The 21,085-nt window shown below is 30.2% G+C and overlaps 3 protein-coding genes and 2 long non-coding RNA genes across 5 annotated transcripts; 1 reads left to right on the top strand and 4 right to left on the bottom strand.

Moving 5' to 3' along the window:
- Positions 1–3,027: 3,027 nt before the first annotated feature.
- LOC116417950 lies at positions 3,028–8,954 on the bottom strand. The gene is made up of 3 exons (XM_031933144.1): positions 8,938–8,954; positions 3,908–8,389; positions 3,028–3,517 (listed from the first exon to the last, which is right to left on the bottom strand). The coding sequence occupies exons 1-3, from the start codon at positions 8,952–8,954 to the stop codon at positions 3,028–3,030; spliced, it is 4,989 nt and encodes a 1,662-aa protein (XP_031789004.1).
- A 2,946-nt stretch (positions 8,955–11,900) lies between these two features.
- Positions 11,901–14,226, bottom strand: LOC116417946. The gene is made up of 3 exons (XR_004228141.2): positions 13,748–14,226; positions 12,181–12,241; positions 11,901–12,094 (listed from the first exon to the last, which is right to left on the bottom strand). It is a non-coding gene; the product is annotated as an uncharacterized LOC116417946 (long non-coding RNA).
- LOC116417947 lies at positions 12,847–15,104 on the top strand. Its single transcript, XR_004228142.2, has 2 exons — positions 12,847–14,279; positions 14,365–15,104. It is a non-coding gene; the product is annotated as an uncharacterized LOC116417947 (long non-coding RNA).
- Positions 15,105–15,177: 73 nt separating this feature from the next.
- On the bottom strand, positions 15,178–17,036 carry LOC116417949. The gene is made up of 5 exons (XM_031933143.2): positions 16,977–17,036; positions 16,732–16,896; positions 16,454–16,655; positions 16,168–16,350; positions 15,178–16,064 (listed from the first exon to the last, which is right to left on the bottom strand). Exons 1-5 carry the CDS (start codon positions 17,034–17,036, stop codon positions 15,928–15,930), a joined length of 747 nt encoding a protein of 248 aa, XP_031789003.1. The 3' UTR covers positions 15,178–15,927.
- Positions 17,037–19,138: 2,102 nt separating this feature from the next.
- On the bottom strand, positions 19,139–20,152 carry LOC116417941. Its single transcript, XM_031933134.1, has 4 exons — positions 20,120–20,152; positions 19,847–20,060; positions 19,584–19,737; positions 19,139–19,490 (listed from the first exon to the last, which is right to left on the bottom strand). Exons 1-4 carry the CDS (start codon positions 20,150–20,152, stop codon positions 19,334–19,336), a joined length of 558 nt encoding a protein of 185 aa, XP_031788994.1. The 3' UTR covers positions 19,139–19,333.
- Positions 20,153–21,085: the final 933 nt, after the last annotated feature.

Raw genomic sequence — 21,085 nt, 5'->3', positions numbered from 1 at the left:
AGATCGTTAGAGATAGAACTAAAGTGCTTGTTAAGATCATCTGAAGAGAAGCGAGAGGCTGAGGGTGACTTAGAAGTAGTGATACTAAGATTCGAGAGCTCTCTACAAATCTCAGCAACATCAGTAAAGGTTGACAGGCGTGAATAGTAATAATTTAGCCTAGCCTTACTAACCTGTCTGTGATCGTCATTCCTTGCAATTCTATAAAAATATAGATTGCCAGGTGGTCTACTTAAAAACTAAAATGTAACATTTATGTATCATTAGCTAAAATATCATAGAACACCTATCGTGTCTACTCTTATGATAAAACAACGTATACCATTCGATATGAGATATGCGGTATATGCATTCAATTTTAACGTACGCTAAGTCTCTTTTTGATTATTTTTGTCTGAAGTTGCTAAATTATTGTTTCACGTATGCCTAAGTTAAAGTTAGCGTGAGCTAAAATAGTGTTGCATGCTAAAATTATTGTGTACGCTAAGAAAAAGTTTATCTTGCCGCAAGAAGCTTTTTCTTTGAAAATTTTGCGTACACAGATTTCACCTTCGCATACGCTGTGTAACCTTGCCACTATTTTTGCGACTCTAAAAAGAAACTTTGATTATTATTTATAAAATCATGACACACAAGCAACATTTCTAAATATTTTATATTCTTAATAATTTTTCTTACGATGCACTAAAAAACTTTTCATAAAACATTTTTACGCAACTTATTAATAGTCAAACAGCCGAAAGTCATAAAAGATACTCTTCGACGAATATTTCAAACACTTTACAGTCTAAAAATATCAAACCAAGGCTCTAGTATACATTTCCCAAAAAGTTAAGGATGCCGAGGGCCAGCTGCAGGTCGTAAAAATGCAGATAACACTTCGTTGCCTAGAGTTTTAAGATCTGTCACTTTGAAGGTTTGAGACGGGCGTACAATCGAAGCCCTAATCTTAAGTGCCGGAAACACGTAGTCAACTCTATAGAAAACAGATTCTTAGGTTTCTGTGGAAACTATTCGTTCACAATTCGTCACATGCTTGGAGTATTTATTCTTTATTTAAATTTTTATTCAGTAAAAAAAATAAATGTTCTAATAGCTAGAATAATGCATTGCTGCAAATTTACATGAGTTAATATTAATAATGTTCCGCTATACGTTAAATATTAAGTATATAATTATAATTTTAATAGTACGTTATTTGCGCGAATACTTTTTATTGCTGATCATTATTAATTGATATTAATGCAGAATGTGCAATATATTTTTCACTGACTGTTTTCAAAAATAAAATCAGTAAGTCTATGAATTAAAATTTTATTTAAATTTTAATAATAATGAAATGCAATGAATTACATTTTATGTACATTTTGCTTTCTTCCCTCTTGAAAATATATAAGTATTTTTTTTACTTATATATTATAGCTATATAATATACCCAAAATTATAGGTAAAAAAAATGTTATATTTTTTGGTACGTTTTTTACTCAAAAAATATACCTATTTTGTAATAGGTATATTATTTGCTAGTGAAAATTACAGACTTGTATATATATTTGAACAAAAAATGAACGTTTATTATAATTGCAATACAATCTAAACTGAATACAATTATTATTTTGTATGATCATGTCATAATTAGTTTGTTATTAGATAACAACGATAACAACGATTGAAGTTGTTTAATCAGGTACAGATTAACTCAAAACTTAATAAACTTAAGTAAATAAGATCTCTAAAAAAAAACTTTTAAGCAAAGTAAAAAGGTTAGGCGAGTTTGATATATTGCACATTATCATGCATGTTAATAAAATAACTTAACAAAATAAAATAATTTTGTATACTACTAAATTAGAGATCAAAAACCAACTGAGATCAATTAAAGAAGGCAATTTTTTTGTTTACAATAAAATGACATTTCCAAAAACAACTGAGATCAATAAAAAAAAGTCAAGTTTGTATTAATTATTTTATTTTATTCACAATACAACAAACAAAAAATCTTTGTGTTTTATTGAAGGCTAAGACAAATGATTGCTGATTTTAACTTAAGTAATATATTGATCAATTACAAACAACTCAAGATACTACGTAACTTGCCATGCCCGTTTCACTTTATTCATGGTGTTGTCTAATTGCAATGTGTAGCTTTCTGCATATTTAACTTGTGTACACAAACTTCATTGTTATTTTTATTATTATATATATAATAATAAATTTGTAATGTAGATTACTAAATGTAATTGAACAAAAAAGAATTCAATAAATCATTTTTTCCTTTTGTAAAAAAAAAATATATAGAAATTTTAGTCATGGAAATTGTATTCATTTAAAAGTAGAAAATATGCACTGACAATTACTTTTAAAATAGTATTCATGAAATTCTGCATACTTTAAAAGATTTGTAAAAAGTTAAAAACATGAACAAACTTGGTATAACGTTGTAGCGTTTAAAAAAAAATTTCGTTGTTCACCTATGAATAAAGTGAAACGGGCATGGCAAGTTACGTAGTATCTTGAGTTGTTTGTAATTGATCAATATATTACTTAAGTTAAAATCAGCAATCATTTGTCTTAGCCTTCAATAAAACACAAAGATTTTTTGTTTGTTGTATTGTGAATAAAATAAAATAATTAATACAAACTTGACTTTTTTTTATTGATCTCAGTTGTTTTTGGAAATGTCATTTTATTGTAAACAAAAAAATTGCCTTCTTTAATTGATCTCAGTTGGTTTTTGATCTCTAATTTAGTAGTATACAAAATTATTTTATTTTGTTAAGTTATTTTATTAACATGCATGATAATGTGCAATATATCAAACTCGCCTAACCTTTTTACTTTGCTTAAAAGTTTTTTTTTAGAGATTTCATATCTTTTTAAGCGACCTTATTAAAGTATCTCAAGTTTGTTATAAAAATGAAAACCATAATAATACGCAATGCATCAAACTCGCCTAACTTTTGTACTTTGGTCAAAAGTTTTTTTTTTGAGATTTCATGTCTTTTAGAACAAAGGTATTAAAACACATTAAATTTGTTCTAAAAATAAAATGTAAACATTTTTAGCACCTCTTGGCCATTGTTTTTTAGTAACATCATTATCGCTGATGTTAAACCACTGATTATGTTGTCGTAACATATTAGTATAATGACCCTGAGAAATATTACCATGGTGAAATATCCCACTTGCAACCCTATACTTTTTACCATTGATGTCAACCTTAGCTAATGGTATTCCATTTATTTTTAAATTCGTTATTTTTACAATATCGTTATCATCAGTACGATCAAATAACATCAATTGTAAAATCACCAATGTATTACTGATTACGTAATCAGCTTTTTTAATCTTTTTTAACTGACAACCGTTATCACAATAATTTTCAATATCTTGCCAATTGCCAATATTATAATCTATGATTTGTTGTAATGTACAAACTCGAAAATCTGGTAAGAAAAGATTAACGATATAATTATTAGATGTATTACTATGTTGTCTTTCATCGCATCCAGGACATCTGATTGTTTCAATTAGTTGGTTATTCAGAATATTTTGTAATATAAGTGACTTATTGCATAGACTTAATAAAAATTCTGCCACATCTTGCTGCGTATCGGTTTGAAATTCTTCACCAGCGAACTCTCTTAATTTTTGAATATCGACATTAGTTTTATTAATATATTGTTGAAATACTAATTTGACAGTGTCTGTATGGCTATGTTGTAATAATATTCTTCTAATAGTTGTTGAATGAAATAAGCTTTGTGCACAGGCATTGGCATAGCAAGAAACTCCATCATTGTTAGGTAAACCAGAAATATCCGAAGTACTATCGGAAATATGATTTAAATTACTTTCAGCGTCTGTCAATAATTCATTTTTTTTTATACACCATCGCGTATCATACACTTTTAAACTTTGAATTTGTTTGCGATCTTGTGGAATATCAAAGCTATTTAGATCTGGTCGATATTCTTTTCGTAATCTATTATACTCAAGAATAGCTGTCATGTCTGCAGTGCAACACGAAGGATCAAAGTTAATAAGATGCAAACCTTCTAAAGTAGTTACTCTAGAAGCTGCAACGTACGTTTGACCATTACTAAATACATTGTTTCCTGCTTCAACGACAGCATTTGTCAAGCTTAACCCTTGACTTTTATGAATTGTTATTCCATAACTATTACAAATTGGAAATTGTTCTCGAGTGATAGATATTTTATCCATGATAATAAATTTATATTCCAATCGAGGTATTTCATGTTCTTTTCCGGACTGTAATACAATGCGTATACTTGTAATCTCCGTAGATCTATCTTTAGAAAGAGAAACTACAGTGCCGATTGTTCCGTTTACTAACCCAATAGAAACATCAATATTCCTTCTTAACATAACTTTAGAACCGATTTTAATTGTAATTACGCGATCAATACCACAAAAATTGTCTTCATCGTCGTTCAATAATTTCAAGACTTTTTTTTGTAGATTTTTTTCACATTTGTATGAATCTTTGGCAACAAGATTAATTTCTTCTGAATCAATGGTAAGCATCATTGCTTCATTAATGGCATTGCACATTTTTTTGGTAGGTAATAAGCACACTGTATCTACTGGTAATTTTTTTAAATAATTACATAATTCTTGAATATTCTTCGAGTAATCATTACTTGTAAAATCAATTTTTCTTGTTTTCAGTACATTTATATCAGAATGAGTCATAAAACCTAATCTAATACGCAAAAGAATTTCTGAGTATGCTTGATCATTTTTTTGTCTCATGTTGATTGTTAATTCATCATATTCGAATAGCTCCCACAAATTAAAAGTAATCATCGATTTGATATACTTATCAATTTGTTTTTTTTTCATTCCAACAAATACAAAATCTTCGCGAACTGGAGGAAGTTGCAGCAAATCACCAAAAACAAGAACGTTAATTTTCCCAAACCATCCATCCTCAGTATCAGATGTATCGAATATCTCAGTTAAACGCAAATGAATATACATGAAAGTAATATTCGATACCATCGATATTTCATCTATAATAATCAAGTCAACATTCTGCAATGTCTGTCTTATTTGTTTTAAAGCTGGTCCAGATAATTCTTTATACTCTGCTGTGCCGCCGTGTTCTACTGGAAGTTGCAATAATCTGTGAATTGTAAGTCCTTGGATATTATATGCAGCAATTCCAGTAGGAGCTGTGACGGCTGTATCTTTACAACGGTGTATTTTATTCCATGAAACTAAATTTTCAATGACAAAACTTTTACCCGTTCCTCCAGGACCGCTTACAAACATTCTTAGTATTTTACTATTTGATTGTATAACTGAAGTTATTTTGTTGAAAACTCTTAGCTGGTCTGTATTAAATTTCGCAATCGAGTTTTGTAGGTCTTGTTTACTAATAATAGCTTTTTCTACAACAGCTTGAAAATCATTCATAGCATTTTCTACTTCAATCGGTACACAGCCATCAGGTATATGAGCTGAATTTTTGGGCGTATCTGCTACACTTTGTTCTAATTGATTCTGAATTAATTTATTCATATTATCCATAGCTTCTTGTATAATTGTACATTTATCATGGTACTTCATCGCTTGTGCTAGCTCATGCTGTTGTTTTTTAAAAGATTCACAATATGTTCCGTCAGAACCTTTTAATTCATCTAAATCCCTCCAAGGTTTAAATAATAATAACAACGCATGGTAGTAAGCTTCTAACTGATTATTTGGATTAAACTGATAGTGATTTATTAAATAAGGTTTCTTGCGTTTTTTACAATACAAGCCGTTTGACATTTCATAATACTCAGCTTTGTAAATTGGGTTTTTCTTTGAAATCTCAAACCACTTAGCAAAATCATACAAACATAATGAATCTAATTCCTTTGGTCTGTTGGGATAATGATTATCTATGAAAGAATCATAAAATAAATCTGTTGAATCTTCTGGAAGATTTTTGATTTCATTAAATGGCTTTAGTTTTCTACCCCTTATAATATTAACATTCAACCATTTAACAATTGTTTCGGGATCAGTACTATGCAAAGGATGTCCTAACAAAACATCAGCGGCTTCAATCGCTCCACATTCTCTATGTTGTAAGGCACGTACAGCAAAAGCCCAAAGACGGTTAAACAACGGTTTATTTGATTGTATATCTGCGAAATCTAAATTGCTCTTTTCACCTTTTGTACCATATTTGCTTACGTATTTGGTCAACAAATAAGAAGATTCTCCAATATATTGAGCATCGTTATTTCCTTCCCAAATGAGCAATAGAGCAGGCATATAATCATTAATATTCTGTTCATCTGTTGTTCTAGGTAAATCATAAAATCGAGATTTATTTTTTAATTTATTTCGATTCGAAATAGCAACAGATACGTCTCTTAAAATTATTCTATCAGTTACGGGGCGAGGAAATCCGAAACGACAAGCAGTTGAAAATCCAGTTTTTGTCTGTTTCTTGCGCATACAATAATCGTTGTGTTTGTGCTGTTGATAGGCTAAGACGCGACGATGAAGTTCTGGCGAAATCTGTTTATCTAGAATGTGACATGTTATATGTTGTAAGATAAACTCTTGCACTTCTTCATTCGAACTTGTACCATAAATCGGAGCATCCTGGATCCAAAACAAACAATGATAATGGGGTAATCCTCTACCTTGGTATTCACGGACCCAGTAATAATGTGTAACTTTTCCAATCGGATTTGACTTAGATAGTATATAAGCTAACACAGCTTTGAATTTATTTTGGAAATATCTAGCAGTTGATACCGGGTCTGCAGCTATTAATTGCGAAATAGAACGACTATCATTCCACCCATTTACTTGTTTTATATATTCCGCTAGTGCAGACCACATCCACTCTCCTGGGCTGAAAGTGATAAAGAAAGTAGCAGGTCCGTACTCGCGTGCCATACACCTCAATTCATTACGAACTTTTTTCCAATACGATTCAGTACCTGGCAAACGAGAGAAAATGGTATCTAAATTACCATCTAGTTTATTTTCATTTAACATTTGCAGAAATTCTTTGACCGTGTACTTATACCTTGGATTGATGATATTAAGCATTTGAAATATTCCAGCATTTATTTGTCTCAGTGTATTATTGTAAAGTGAAAAAAACAGATATTGAATATTCAATCTAAATTGTGAATGTTTCGATGCTAATCTACTCTTAATATAATCGAAATCTCTTAAATTAGGCTTTCTTTCAGCATGTTGCCCATATTTTCCGTAAGGATATAAATCAGGAAAGCATTTGAGATCTAAATCTTTTCCTCTGTTATCTAAAGCAGCAGCGGAAACTTGCAACATCTGGTAAAGTGCAGTATCTGATTCATTCTTTTTTTTGTCATGCAAAGGATAAATGGTGTAATGGTCATAAAAAGGGTCCGTCTCAGATTTTTGGGTTAATAACGGACGTACTGGGGGTTCGTTTGGTACTGTATTTGTTTTAGGTGTACATTCTTCTTCTGCGTTTTCATGATTTTCTTCATATTCTAATTGCTCGTGTAGTGTATCCAATAACATTTGGGGATTAGATGGAAGTTCAATTTTTTCATAAATAGAATTATTTTTCTTTAGCCACTGTAACGCCTTCCATACTTTGTTTATATCAATGTAATCTTCCCAAATTTTATTAGCTTTTGTTGGGTGTGTTCGAATCAAGATATATAATTCGTGATCTGCATTAATGGGATCAGTATCAGGACATATCTTTTTTAAAGTCTCTTCTAGTGGTAAAGGTAAATGAAATGTTCTACCAATTACTTTATCAATTTTTACATAATGAGGAATATTTTTATTCATAACGGTATTTAGTTTCGTAATTGTTTGAAAAGCTTTTGCCCTTTGTATTAAAATTTTCTCTATCATATTGAGACTTCTAATTTCTTCTGGAACTTCTCCCACAAAAAGGTTATTTAAAATACAGTTGGATGGCATGATATTTTTTCTTAAATTTGTTAAACAAGGTCTGCATATAGAATTATCGGTAATGTTATGCAATTTCTTAAGTTTTTGAAAAAGATTTTCACGTTCTATGCCGAGTAATTCAAAAGCAACATTAGTTGCATTATTCTGATCATAATGTTGAATGTCTCTAGCACAAAATAGTCTTTCGCATGAAATACAAGGAATCGTAGGTGGATCCGTTACTATTTTTGTATATTCCTTGATGCCAATACAAAACTGCTCTTTTAATTCTGATTCATTTAAATTTACTTGATTCAGGTTTTTATTGCTTTTCATAGGTACACCAAGTTTCTTGGATTTTTGTATAATATCTCTTAATAACACTACATCTGCATCATTTAAAGCATTTTCTATGTCCAAAATAAAAGTATACAAATGTTTCAATTCATAAAGAGATCTTTGAATCGTTCGCAAATGAGGATAATGAGATGATAAAACTTGCAACTTTAAAAATTTTGAAGTACATAATAGGGGTTGGTTATAACAAATGTTTGGATGACCAAGCTTATCAATATTGCGTGATTGAGCTGAACATATATCTATAGATAAAAAAAACTTGTAAGCATTTCTGAAAGTCACTTTAAGAATATCTAAAAAAAATGCTTGTAGCTCTGTTAATATATCAATATCGATAGTTTTACAGTAACCATTGCATTCCCAAACTTTACCTTTTTTATTTTTTTCTTCAATAATAAGTGGTAAAATATTGGTGGTTTGTCCTTTTTCATTTAAAATAACTTTATTATTAATATTAAAATCGTTAAATAATCCAAGCCGAAAATCATACGCTGCATCAGAAAAATATGGTTCTGAGGAGGAAGTATGTTTAGGAATACCGCATAAAGCAGTTAATGCACAGTCTATATTATCCGTAATAGATATATTACCTAATCGAGTCAATGACAATTCAATTTTATTTTGTAGATTTTTCAACACTTTTCTTACTTTGTTGATATATTCATCTCGAAGATAAATGGAAGTAGATACTAAATTTTCAGCCTCTAATCTGCGTTGTGAAGAAGAAAATGAACAATCCAATTTAATCATAATATTGGTAATAAAATTTTCACTGTTTTTTATTAATTTTATTGTACTATCCTTAACAACATTAATCACATTGTATTTCTTTTTAATTTTGTTCGCCATTGCAATTTTGTTTTTAATTTTATCGTAGTATTTATTTTGTCTTTCTACTAGTTTTTCACGATTATCCTTGTATTTGTTCCTGCGCTTATTCAAAATGTCAGTTTTGTTATTTGAATAATGTATTTTTCTTTTACTTAGTATCTTTTTCTTGTGCGATTCATAATATTTTTTATTTTTTAAACTTGTCTTACTATTAGAATCTAAATAATTGTTTGTCTTTTCACTACATGATTTATTGTAACTTTGAGAGTTTGGATTACAATCAGATTTGTTATTATCATCAATGCTTTTTGTATTGTAATCGTGCGCGTTTATATGGAGTTGTGAACTCGATTCATTATTACTAAGAGAAGAAATAGATTTTTCATTTTCAGTGACTTTACACGATTTATATTTTTTGACAATATTAATATTTTTTGGAGGCGATAACTGATCAACTAAACATTTCTGAGTTTCATCAATTACACTTTGATTGCTATGTGCAGTTCCAGTTTTACATTTTTTCATTCGACGTTTGTCTCTTCGAGCTTGTAAAATTTTATCTTTATTTTTTTGATAGTATGTTTTTTTTTTCTTGATTGCGAGACTATGTAGATTTGTTTCCCTATGGTTTTGTAATGAAGTTTCGTCCGTTATTTGATCGTTTGTACGTTTTCTATTATGCATAACATTGTTACCTAAACCGGAAATTGTAGCTCTTGTTTCAGTTATGGAACTAAAGTTAAATTGTGAACAATAGTTGGAAAAAGTACTAAGACATGGAAAATGTTCAATTGTTCTAGTTTCAAATATTTTTAACAAATGTTTACGCATTTCACTGTTATTATATACCATTGTCTCGGGTCTATAACCAAATAAAAGGGTCACAGCATAGGCTATAGAATAAACACCACAATCTGTAGCATTTTTTTGGGACTGAACTGTTTGAAATATAATCGGTTTCTTTTGTTCATTAAAACAATAAGGATGTAACGTCTTTAAAACTATACTAATATCACTATGAAGTTCTTTATTATTCATTGAATCATACACAAATAAAGTACTAGTATCGTAATATGTACATACAAAATGACCTATTGTGGAGCCACGTTGAAATAATATTTGTATGTGTTTATTATTTTCATTTATATGCGAAATTTTTGAAATATTCTGTAAATACAACGTTGAGTAGGGTTGGTACGCAGAAAGTTGTTGTAACATTGTATGAAAATAATCTATGTGTTCATCATTGAGACAAGCATTATTAATGATAATATTTGTATCATATAATTTTCTAGGCTGAACATTTATAGGGATAGGTGTAATAATACAAGGGAAATGTGCGATGTACTTACTAACAAGTAATTTCAGTAAATGTGGACGCATGATATGAGTATTATACGTAAGAAGATCTGGTTTCATTTTGCATAATAAAGTTATTGCGAAAGCTATGGCGAAAATTCCACAATCTTTTTGATTCGTTTGTTGTTGAACCTTTGGGAAAATAACTCTCTTACCTTCCAGAAAATAATAAGGATGTAGCAATTTTAATGATTTTTCTAAATCTTTGTGCATTACTTTATTATTTATAGAATCAAAAACATAAATATAATCAGTGTCATAATAAGAAGTTACCCAATGTCCAGTATCGTTTGGATTATTGCATACTGAGGATAAATATATAATTTGTATATGCTTTTGATTTCTCGGAATTTCTGAAATAAGACCTAGGTATAAAAGTAAAGTTGAAAAGGGCTTATATTTTGAACATTTTGTTAGTAATAATAGAAAAAAATCAATGTCAGAATCTTCCAGCAAATCACCTGATGTAACACGTTTTCGTGCACATTCTGAGAAATTTTGTGTAATATTATTATCCATTTTATAATATTCTAACAAAATAGTCTACATAAACACTTAGCGGACTAATTAATGCCTTGTCGCTTAGAGCAGACGTACAAGTATCATATAAAAAATATATTTAATATAAATTTGGTTTAATTAATCTTTGGTTGTTTGAAATAATGTAAAATTTATTTTAATTTAAATACATTAGCTATCTGATTATGGCTAATAAAAGCTGTTTTATAGTTATACAGTTAATGGTTATGACTTCGGCTGTTTGCAGGTAATACAGGCTTGTGGCTGTGGTTATCTATGGTTGATGTCTCCGATTGGTGGCTTCGGTTAGATACGTAGAGACTTGGCTACCCTGATAACAGTTGCAGATTTAAACAGATTAAAATGATTATAAACGATTAAAACGAATCACAATTTCTTATTGATTGGATTAATAAACGATTGTAATCCTCAACAGTGCTCCGTTTTAATAGTTTATAATCGTTTTAATCGGTTCTAATCTACAATTGTTTGCACGATAGTGTGGCTGTACTATTTGTAACTATATTTATGACTGACAGCTTTCGCTGAATATAGCAATATTCAACTGATATGACCATGGGGTATTTATATGGCTGTTGGCTTTGGCTGATGGTTTTGGCTATAATGGCTTAATTTAGCTGATGGTTTTGGCTAATGGCTTTTGCTGATGCATATGGCTAATGGCTTTGGCTAATGGCTTTGGCAATGGCTTTGGCTAATGGCTTTGGCTAATGGCTTTGGCTATGGCTTTGGCTAGATAAGGCAGGATTTTAGTAAAAATAAATGTTGGAAATATGGATAGATATTATTTTTAAAAGAATAATTATAACTGTAAGGATATTGTTTTGTAAATAAAAATAGACGGAAGGCAGTCTATATATACAGTAAAAAAAAAGAGAGAGAAAAATTGAAATTATTTATTTTATTGTTACATTGTGACAATTATTACAGTAATTTTATCAAAGTTCAGTAATACTATGATCAGTCATAATAACAAATTTCACTAAACTGCAATAATCAGTTATAATTACTTAGGATGTTAAATATCACACTTCATTAATATTATAGTCATTAGCTTTATTCAAAGACAGAAAACCTGAAAAAGAAATATGGTATAACATTAGAATATGAAAAAAGTCAATAAAAGTAATTGCAAACATGTATATAAATATGTATATATACCTTACAATTTTGTATTTTGTAGGACATAGAGAGTACCGTTATTCTTCAATCCAAATTTTAGCTGTAAAATAAAAGAAAAAAATTATGTAGATAAATAAAAAAAATCGTCTCTGGTAGAAAGTAAGCGAACTAATAAAAACTAAACGATTCTGGTTCAAAACATGGCAAAGATATGTAAAGGTAAAAAGAGTAATTACAAAAAAAAATTAGAATCGTTTCTTAAGTAATAATATTTAAATAACTACTTAAAAGGTTAACTGTGGAAGCATGATGGGAAAGAGGTTAGAATAAGTTGAAAACTGATATAGTGGACACCATACTTATTGTACACATAAAAACTCTACACAATTGCATTTTCCTACACGGAAAAACTCTACGCAGATATTTTCTACACAAATATTTCCTACACTTATTTTTTATTATTTTACTACACTGCAAAACTCTACACAATATCATAACCTATTGTTATATCATTGTTACAACAATAGGTTATACGTTTGTGTAGAGTTTTGCAGTGTAGTAAAATAATAAAAAATAAGTGTAGGAAATATTCGTGTAGAAAATATATCTGCGTAGAGTTTTTTCATGTAGGAAAATGCAATTGTGTAGAGTTTTTATGTGTACAGTAAGTATGGTGTCATATAGTGTGAGTGTATTTAATTTGCTGTTTTTAATAACCTGTAAGAAACATAATTATCCTGAAAGATGTACGTCTCAACTCAGTGTTCGAGTCAGTCACATATGGTGGCATATATACAGTGTATTAATGCAAAGATGTAAAATTTTTTGTGTAGATGCTTGTTTTATTACATAGAAACAAGATAGCGTAACAATTTTATCTTGTCTGTCTTTGGTAGCTGTTCAAAATTTGAACATCTTGAAAAAAATCACCACACAAAAATTTAGCCCTCCAAGTATGATAGTTTTTAATTGAGTGCGAACAAAAATTATCAATAGTTACATACGACTGCTTGTTTTCTGATTTTGTTTTCGCTCTCAAAACTATCATACTCAGAGGTTTAAAATTGTACAAGGTGATTTATTTAAAGATATTGAAACAATATATCTAATTGTTTTGATTTCACGTGTTTCAGTTACATTTTCATATAAACACCTATTTGTACATTTTGTCCACTATAAGCCATAGGATTTGATGTGGAACACCTAGCAGAGTTTGTTAAGTAAAAATTATTACGCTAACCTGTTTGTGCATAATGAAACAAGTATCTACACTAAAATGTACAGCAAAAATTATAATGCTCTGCATATATGCCACCATAATGATATATACTACCTGCGACTGACTCGAACACTGAGTTGAGAATATCTATTAAGATAATTACATCTGGACTTCATCCTTGGTAATATTCAACACACAAATTGTAACTGATGTTTTTAAAATTCACGTGCATACTAGAGTAGTTAAGGCAGTGAACGTTGTGTGTGATTATGTATATGTTTGTGTGTATAGATGTGCAGGTTAGGTTACCACTCTTAGCACATGCCTTGTAATCTAAAAGTTTCCATTTAAATAATGTTAGAAAAACATATTTTTAATAATTTTTACCTGTTTTTGCTAAAATGAACGTTGACTTGCACCGAATAATTGGAAATCAACAGGTGGAATGTTGTAGAAAGTAAAAATGAAGTTGCATGTTATTTGCCAGGTGCTCTTTTCTCTCTCCCTTATTAAAGTTATTGGCTCCAAGCCATGTAAGCTATGTACTCTTGAAAATCTTTTATTCTTCCTTAATAAGCTGTTAACTCCAAACCATGTATACTCTACAAGCTTTTTTGTTATCAACATAAACACGTTGATTGTTTGTTGTTCTCACGCTCAGATACGTCACGTATACTTCTTTATACGCGGTTACATATGCGAGTCCAAAAAAATGCAACTGCGCATCCAAATCGCGCATGGATTGCTTTCTCATAAATTTCTGTCGTGAGCCGCGCGCGGGATTGCTTTCCCATAAGTTTCTGTCATCAACGGCGCACGGGATTGCTTTCTCATATATTTCTTCAACTATACGGCTATTTATGTAGCTCTAAAAAATTTATAACATTTTTTAACAAATGTTAGACGTTGTAAAATAAAGGTAAGTCACGTATATTAATAAAATAGAATAATAATTTGTACGAAATAAGTATAACCCTAACCCTAAAATATAATTAACTTTGTAGGCAGTATGATACACGAATCAATCTGGAACAGATTTAAATAAAATTTTTATTTTGAAAATCAAGTAACCTGCATGAAGAATATTGTTTAAATATGGAAAACGATAAAAATTCTGAAAATGTTCTGTACACATGTGTTTCTTGTGAAAAAACTTTTAAAAGAAAGAGAGATTTAATAATACATGAAAGAATACACTCAAAAAATAAACCACATATATGCACTATATGTAAAAAAAGTTTTACTCAAATGGGAAATTTAAATGTGCATATCAAGATCCATGATACTGTGAAAGCTTTTAAATGCTTAATATGCGAAAAAAGTTTCAAAACAAATGGGCAATTAAAAGTACATCAAAGTATACATAAAGGTTTGAAAAATTACAGTTGTAATGAGTGTAATAAGAAGTTCTCCCAAAATCAACATCTACAAACTCATAGATTGACACATACTGATCTATGTAACTTTACATGTCATATCTGTAATAAAACTTTTGTTAGAAAAGATGTTTTGGAAAAACATGTAAACTCACAACATCCTAAAAATGTTTACACATGTAATTATTGTAAGAGAACATACGTTAACAAAAAATATTTGGAAAAGCACATTATGGCTCATATGTCTGGAAAAGTTAAAATTGTAAAAATTCTTAAAACTCTAAGACCTCCAGTTTTATCTGTACCCTTATTATAAAATTATTAATTATACTATATATACACAATAAAAAAATATTTGTTCAAAAACATTGTACTACTTATTTTATTTAATTAATTAACTTATTTTTTGTTTGAAATATATGTTGCCAAAAAGAACAGTTTTATATCATCGTAATCTCATAATAGTCTTTTTATTTACTTTATATTATAAAAAATATACGTAGACTTGATACATTGTTTGTACAAACAAATAAACAAACTTCATGCAAATACAAAATTATATAGAAATATTATGTTAACTTTTTAATATAGTAAATTCTATATTAGGAACTACAAATATACTTTTGTTTACGGAGTCATCTTTATCTTTAAAAGATACAATTCTCTTCTTGTAACAAGTCTTAAAAGTCATTTAAATTATTTAAATACTTGAACATGTAATTGAAAATCTTAAGTCAATTAGTCTTTGAAGTCATTATACTTTAGCGTGTAACTGAAAATATCATAATTATATATTAATCTTTGAAACTAATTAAACATTATGAAAATACTGTTATAATAAGAGTATTGACTTTTTAAATATATAATTATTTTAGTTTCGATAAACACGAGTATCACATATTTTTAGTCTGAAGAATAACTATCAAAATATGTTTCTAATATCACAGTCATAAAACTATGAATCACATTTTGTACCAAACTTGTACGTAATTAGTCTTATGATTTGTTATTCTTCTTTAATCTAGTTCAAAATTGTAATAGTATAAAATAAAAGCAAAGTAATAAATAAAAGCTTTGAACCGTAAAACTCAGAACATATGAAATATGTAACAGTAATTTTTTTTTAAATAATCAATAAATAATAGCTTTTAACCGTAGAACTCAAAATATATGGAATATTTTAAATGTAATTCAACATTTTTTGTCACTTGTGCGTATGCGTTTAACTGGTCGGCTACCACGTTGAACTTCTGCTGCTGTTAAAGCTGGTTTTTCAGCATCCAACTTTATGTTATTGATGCTATCGCAAAAAATTGTTACAAGGGAGTCTAAAAAAGAAAAGAAATTATCAAAAAGAAGTCTACAAAAAATGGATTTTAATATCGCATATTAAATTTAAATGTCAAAAATTATATACATGTAAAGACAAACCTTGGCCTTTTAATATTCCTGTAACAGTGACATAATCTCCAATTTCAACCTCACATTCCGTAAACTGTTTCACTTGAACAGTGATTTTTTTAATCCCATCGGTGATTGCTCCTAATCCATAAGTCATATGGCCACTACGATTGTGCAATAACGAAAACTTCGTTCTTATGTAGCCAGAAATTTCTAAAACAATTGGGAAATAGGTAAAAATAACAAATAAAACAATTGGGAAATAGGTAAAAATAACAAATTAGATAAAAAATATCAATTAAAAATTACTACTCACCTATTAGTCCTTCTAAAGTGTGTATGTTATCAAAAGTGGCCTTTTGAAGTTGATTCGTCGTTTGATTTTGTAAGTTGTGATAGCCCAAAAAAGAAACTTCTGTATTTTCCTTTATTATTACTTCAAATGGGACCAAATTACTTTCGTCCTTGATTTTCGATGGGGCAACAGCTCGACAGTGGCCACCATTAATACTTACTACCTATAAATAAAAAAGAAACAAAAATATACATATTGAAAACTATGGTATGATGTAAATAATAAGTAAGATAACTTACCCTGCTAGAACAAATTTCTTTAGATAATTTATTGATAAGATCTACGTCCCATACAAGAATAGGAATGCGTCTGTTTCCATTTGATACAACAAATTTAAATAATAAATCGTTCTTGCCAGGAGCTTTTGCAGGAGCAGTAATTGCATCGACATACCCACAATGATTCTATAATGTAAACGTAAAAAACAATATAAAACGTGAAATAAAAACAAACAATATAACCTCACAAATACTTACGTGGTTACATCACGATGTTCCAAATACTCCATCTCCTCATCGGTTGTATAAGAAGAACTACAATTCATTTTTATAAAGTGAATGCACTGAATTGTTGGACTTTAAAAATGAATTTCTTTTAGCCAGACCAGATTAAAAAAACACAACGATTCTCTTGTATGACGATTATAAATAAAATCGGCAGTAAGTATATGGCGGGAAAGCATATAGTAACCTCAACCTGAATAGCGGAAATGAGCGGGATTTCGATATTTATGAGAAAGCAATCCCCTTACTCTTGGCCGTGCGCGGCTAACTTCACGGTCCTACCACATTTCGGGCTGAAGAATAAATAGGTGATTTCAGCATTTTTGGATTATCTACTCCCATATTATAAAAATAGGCAGCTTTTTCACTAATGTTTTTGTTGGAAATCATAGTTTAGCTCAGAAGACATGCTAATAAGCCAAAAAATCCAACCAATAATGATGATAAGTATTTTTTTTTGTATAATGAAAAATCCGAACACCAATATAGAAGTAAATATGTCACGGGCGCCGCGGCTCCGTCTGCTTCTCAAACTCGCCTTCGTGGCGCTACCGCGCCACTTGATATAATACTTTTATCAAAGTATATCTATATATAGAGGTGGCGTGGCCCCTTCACAATCTTATGTTATGGAAGAACTTTCCTGTCATAAACGACATTATTCTACTTATGTCTTAAAATACTTAAAAAGTATAAATAAAATTTTAAAGATTTTTCAACATTTGTTCACCAATACTTTAACTTTATAAGTCAATTGTATTAATTATCAGAATCCAAATCGACTGCGCGATTAGACCTTTATCGTCTTCAGAGGATGGGCTGGAATCAGCGTCTGTAAAATATAAAAATAAATAGTTGCTGTAATGTGAAAAATAAAATTGTAAAATATTCAATGATAATTTTATCATTTTAGAATATTTACCTTTGTCCTTAGCCTTTTCTTGATTGTAAACTTGATTGATGGCATTACTTAAATGTGTAGTCCAACCATCCAATTTTTTCAATAAATTTCTTTTGTGATTCTTGCTTAAATTATTTTGATTTAATTTTTCCAAATCTTTCTGTTTTATTTCGTGTTTTGAGAGTAAATATCGTCGATAGCATTCTACAAAATTTTCAAATTATAATATTTTACAATGACATTTTAAAATTACAATTTCATAATTATATTAATGTTATTTTATTGATTTTACTCACTTCTTAATATTCCAGCTTTTTTAGGTGTTACCGGCTTTTCTAGGTGTATCTCAATCTCTTCTTGATTCCGCCCTTCGTAAATCGACAGCTCTTAATACCATTTCCCTCTCTCCCACAAAGCTATGGCTAATTTATTAATGAATCGAGATGCAGTCGGTTGACTTCTTATTGATTTCTATTCCTCATATTTGATACAATATCCATAGCAAAGATGAAACATTTTTTCCTGTGGATATACATATTTTATTGAATAAAAAGAAATTAATTTGTATATAGATTTTTCTCTGTCAAATCAAAGATCAAACCATCTTGAGATCCACCTATATCTTAAAAGAACTTACGTTATGTCCATCATTATTTGTTATCTGGAATGCAGTAAAATCTTCATGATTTTTTTTCTTTTTCAGCTTTTTTTAGATCACTGGCATAGTCATCCGAATCATAATCATATAATGAATGTTTAAGCCATTTATTTTTTTTTATTTTCTTTGAATTCTTTGTGTGCAACCTGTATAATCAAATTAATTACTTATAAATGTAAAAACTGAAATATCAAATATAAAAGAATTACCTTTTAAGCTAGGTGTAGTGGTGACAGCTGATTTGTTTTCTTTCACTTTCATCGGAGTCGAAGAGCTTGCAGATGGTATTGCATTTTCTTCTCCTTCGAACATTGTTGGAGGTGTACGATGAACAAGTTTATTGTTCACTTTCATCGGAGGAGTCAAAGAGCTTGTACATGCTATGGAATCTTCTTCTTGGACCATTGTTGGAGAGTCAAATAATTTTTTTGACTTTATGCTTACTACTGTACTACGTACTGGAGACTCTAATACATTGCCTTGCGTATTAGATTTATCAACATTTGTTGATTCAAATGCCTCTAACTTTTTCTTTAACTCATTATTTTTTCAGTACATGATTCAAGTAGAGTTTGCGAGTACAAGAGATAATTGTAAGTTATCAATTTCTTTATCCTTCTCATCTATTTCTTCTTCCAAGGCATTTATTTTTTTATTTAATGTATTTATCTGGGAATCAATATTATCTGTATTTTCTGATACTAGGCCAGTATCGCATTAAGTATTATTAGAAAAATCTAATTTGTAATTTGCTGAAACTTTATTCATTTTCATTTGCTTCATACTTGATACCGTTTCATTATCTTTGAGCAATTGTTGTGCTTTTCTTTAATCAATTCTCTCTGCGTCTGCTTATCAACCATCTGCATGTTATCGCATTTATTTACATTTTTTCTTGTATTAGAAGGCACAGTCTGGTTTTTCTTTTGTCGCATTCTGGAAATACAAATAATAAATATGCATTAAAGGTATACATATGCAGGTATATGTATAAAAGTATTAAATATTATTTGTTCATAGTCATCGTACACTTTATCTTTTCTATCTTTCTTAATTTGATCTTTGGTATCTAAACCATCATCCTCGCTTTCTGACTCTTGAGCTAGCTTTTCTAGAGCATCACTTAACCTAGACTTTGGATAAACGTATCTTTTGTGTTGATTTTTCAGATCCACTAACGAATCTGAAATGAATTAATGAATTATGTATTATTTTTATATATGTATACAAGATAAGCAATGCAGCTATACGTATATATACATACACATGGATACGCATATATGACTACTTACCTGAATGGTCTAAAATATTAGCAGGTACTGCAAATTCTTGTTGTCTGTCAGTGTCGTATTTTAAAACTTTGTATGGATTTTTATACTTTTTACGTTCTGTCTTTACTGGATCGAACTTTAGTACTTTATCTGAGGTTACAATAACATGATGTTTCTCCTTGTCGTCAATAAATTTGACAGCAACAAAAAATTTAACACTTTCAATCTCATTGTCCTCAAGTGGTTTTCATTTTTTATCATCATGATTGTTTATATTGTCATTCTGACTGTTACTCTCATTCCTTCCATTGTTTTTCTCATCATCATCTTTTTCATCGGTGATTTCATTCATTTTACCTTCAGCAACAAGTTACCTCGATAAATACAATTTTGATACCACCGGCAAAAACACGTGTTTGCAACCCCAGTTAAAAGCAAAGAAAGTGATTTCTTCCGAATGTTTCACTCTGCAGGGCAGTACGACACTATGATTGTAGACGGGAATTCCTCCGTCGCCTTCCCCGCGTATTCGTCGTTTGGCAAGATGGCTACAGCGTGAATGTAGCCGCACTGAACCATTTTATTTTATCAAGTTTGCCGATGAATGTGCATAAATGTTGCAAAGAATATGTATTCTAAATGCTCTAGAGCCAGGTATCCGCTACAGCTTCTTGTAGTGACAATAAATACAATTAAACAAGTAAATGACAATGATTTTAATGGACTCAAGTCTCGAATAACTTCAGAGAGTTGAAAAAAAAATCAACAAAGAAGGCGGCGCTGCTAATTTAGTTAGTAGTATATTATAACCTGTATGCTTGTGGGGACCCATCCTGGTCACCCCCGGAGTCACAGACGCAAGCAGCGTCTCGTCCCTCGACCAGACTTCAGTTGACCATCCGGCCACCGGCTTCCCGCGGCGCCACCTCCGAGCCACCACGATGCGTGGCGATCCGGCGACGCGCTCGAGCTTGCCCGCCATCGTTATGAGAGAGCATCTAGCGTTCGTTCAGGCAACACGCTCGAGAAGAGAAGAACCTGTTTTATACTTCGTCAATAAATCGCATTTTAAACTTAGACACGAGTCTACTCATTTCTACAACCTGCTGCGTTGCCTCAGATCCCGAATTAAGGAGCGCGAAAACCCTCGTCGTTCCAAAGTGGTGACCCCGACATCGAGCAACAGCGGAGCAACATCAACCGACGCGCACGAGCGGCAGCCATTTTTGGAGCGTGGCGTCGCTTTCTTCGAAACATCGC

Source organism: Nasonia vitripennis (genome assembly GCF_009193385.2).
Source record: "Nasonia vitripennis strain AsymCx chromosome 5 unlocalized genomic scaffold, Nvit_psr_1.1 chr5_random0008, whole genome shotgun sequence".
Classification (NCBI taxonomy): domain Eukaryota; kingdom Metazoa; phylum Arthropoda; class Insecta; order Hymenoptera; family Pteromalidae; genus Nasonia; species Nasonia vitripennis.
This window is presented reverse-complemented; position numbering and strand designations above follow the sequence as displayed.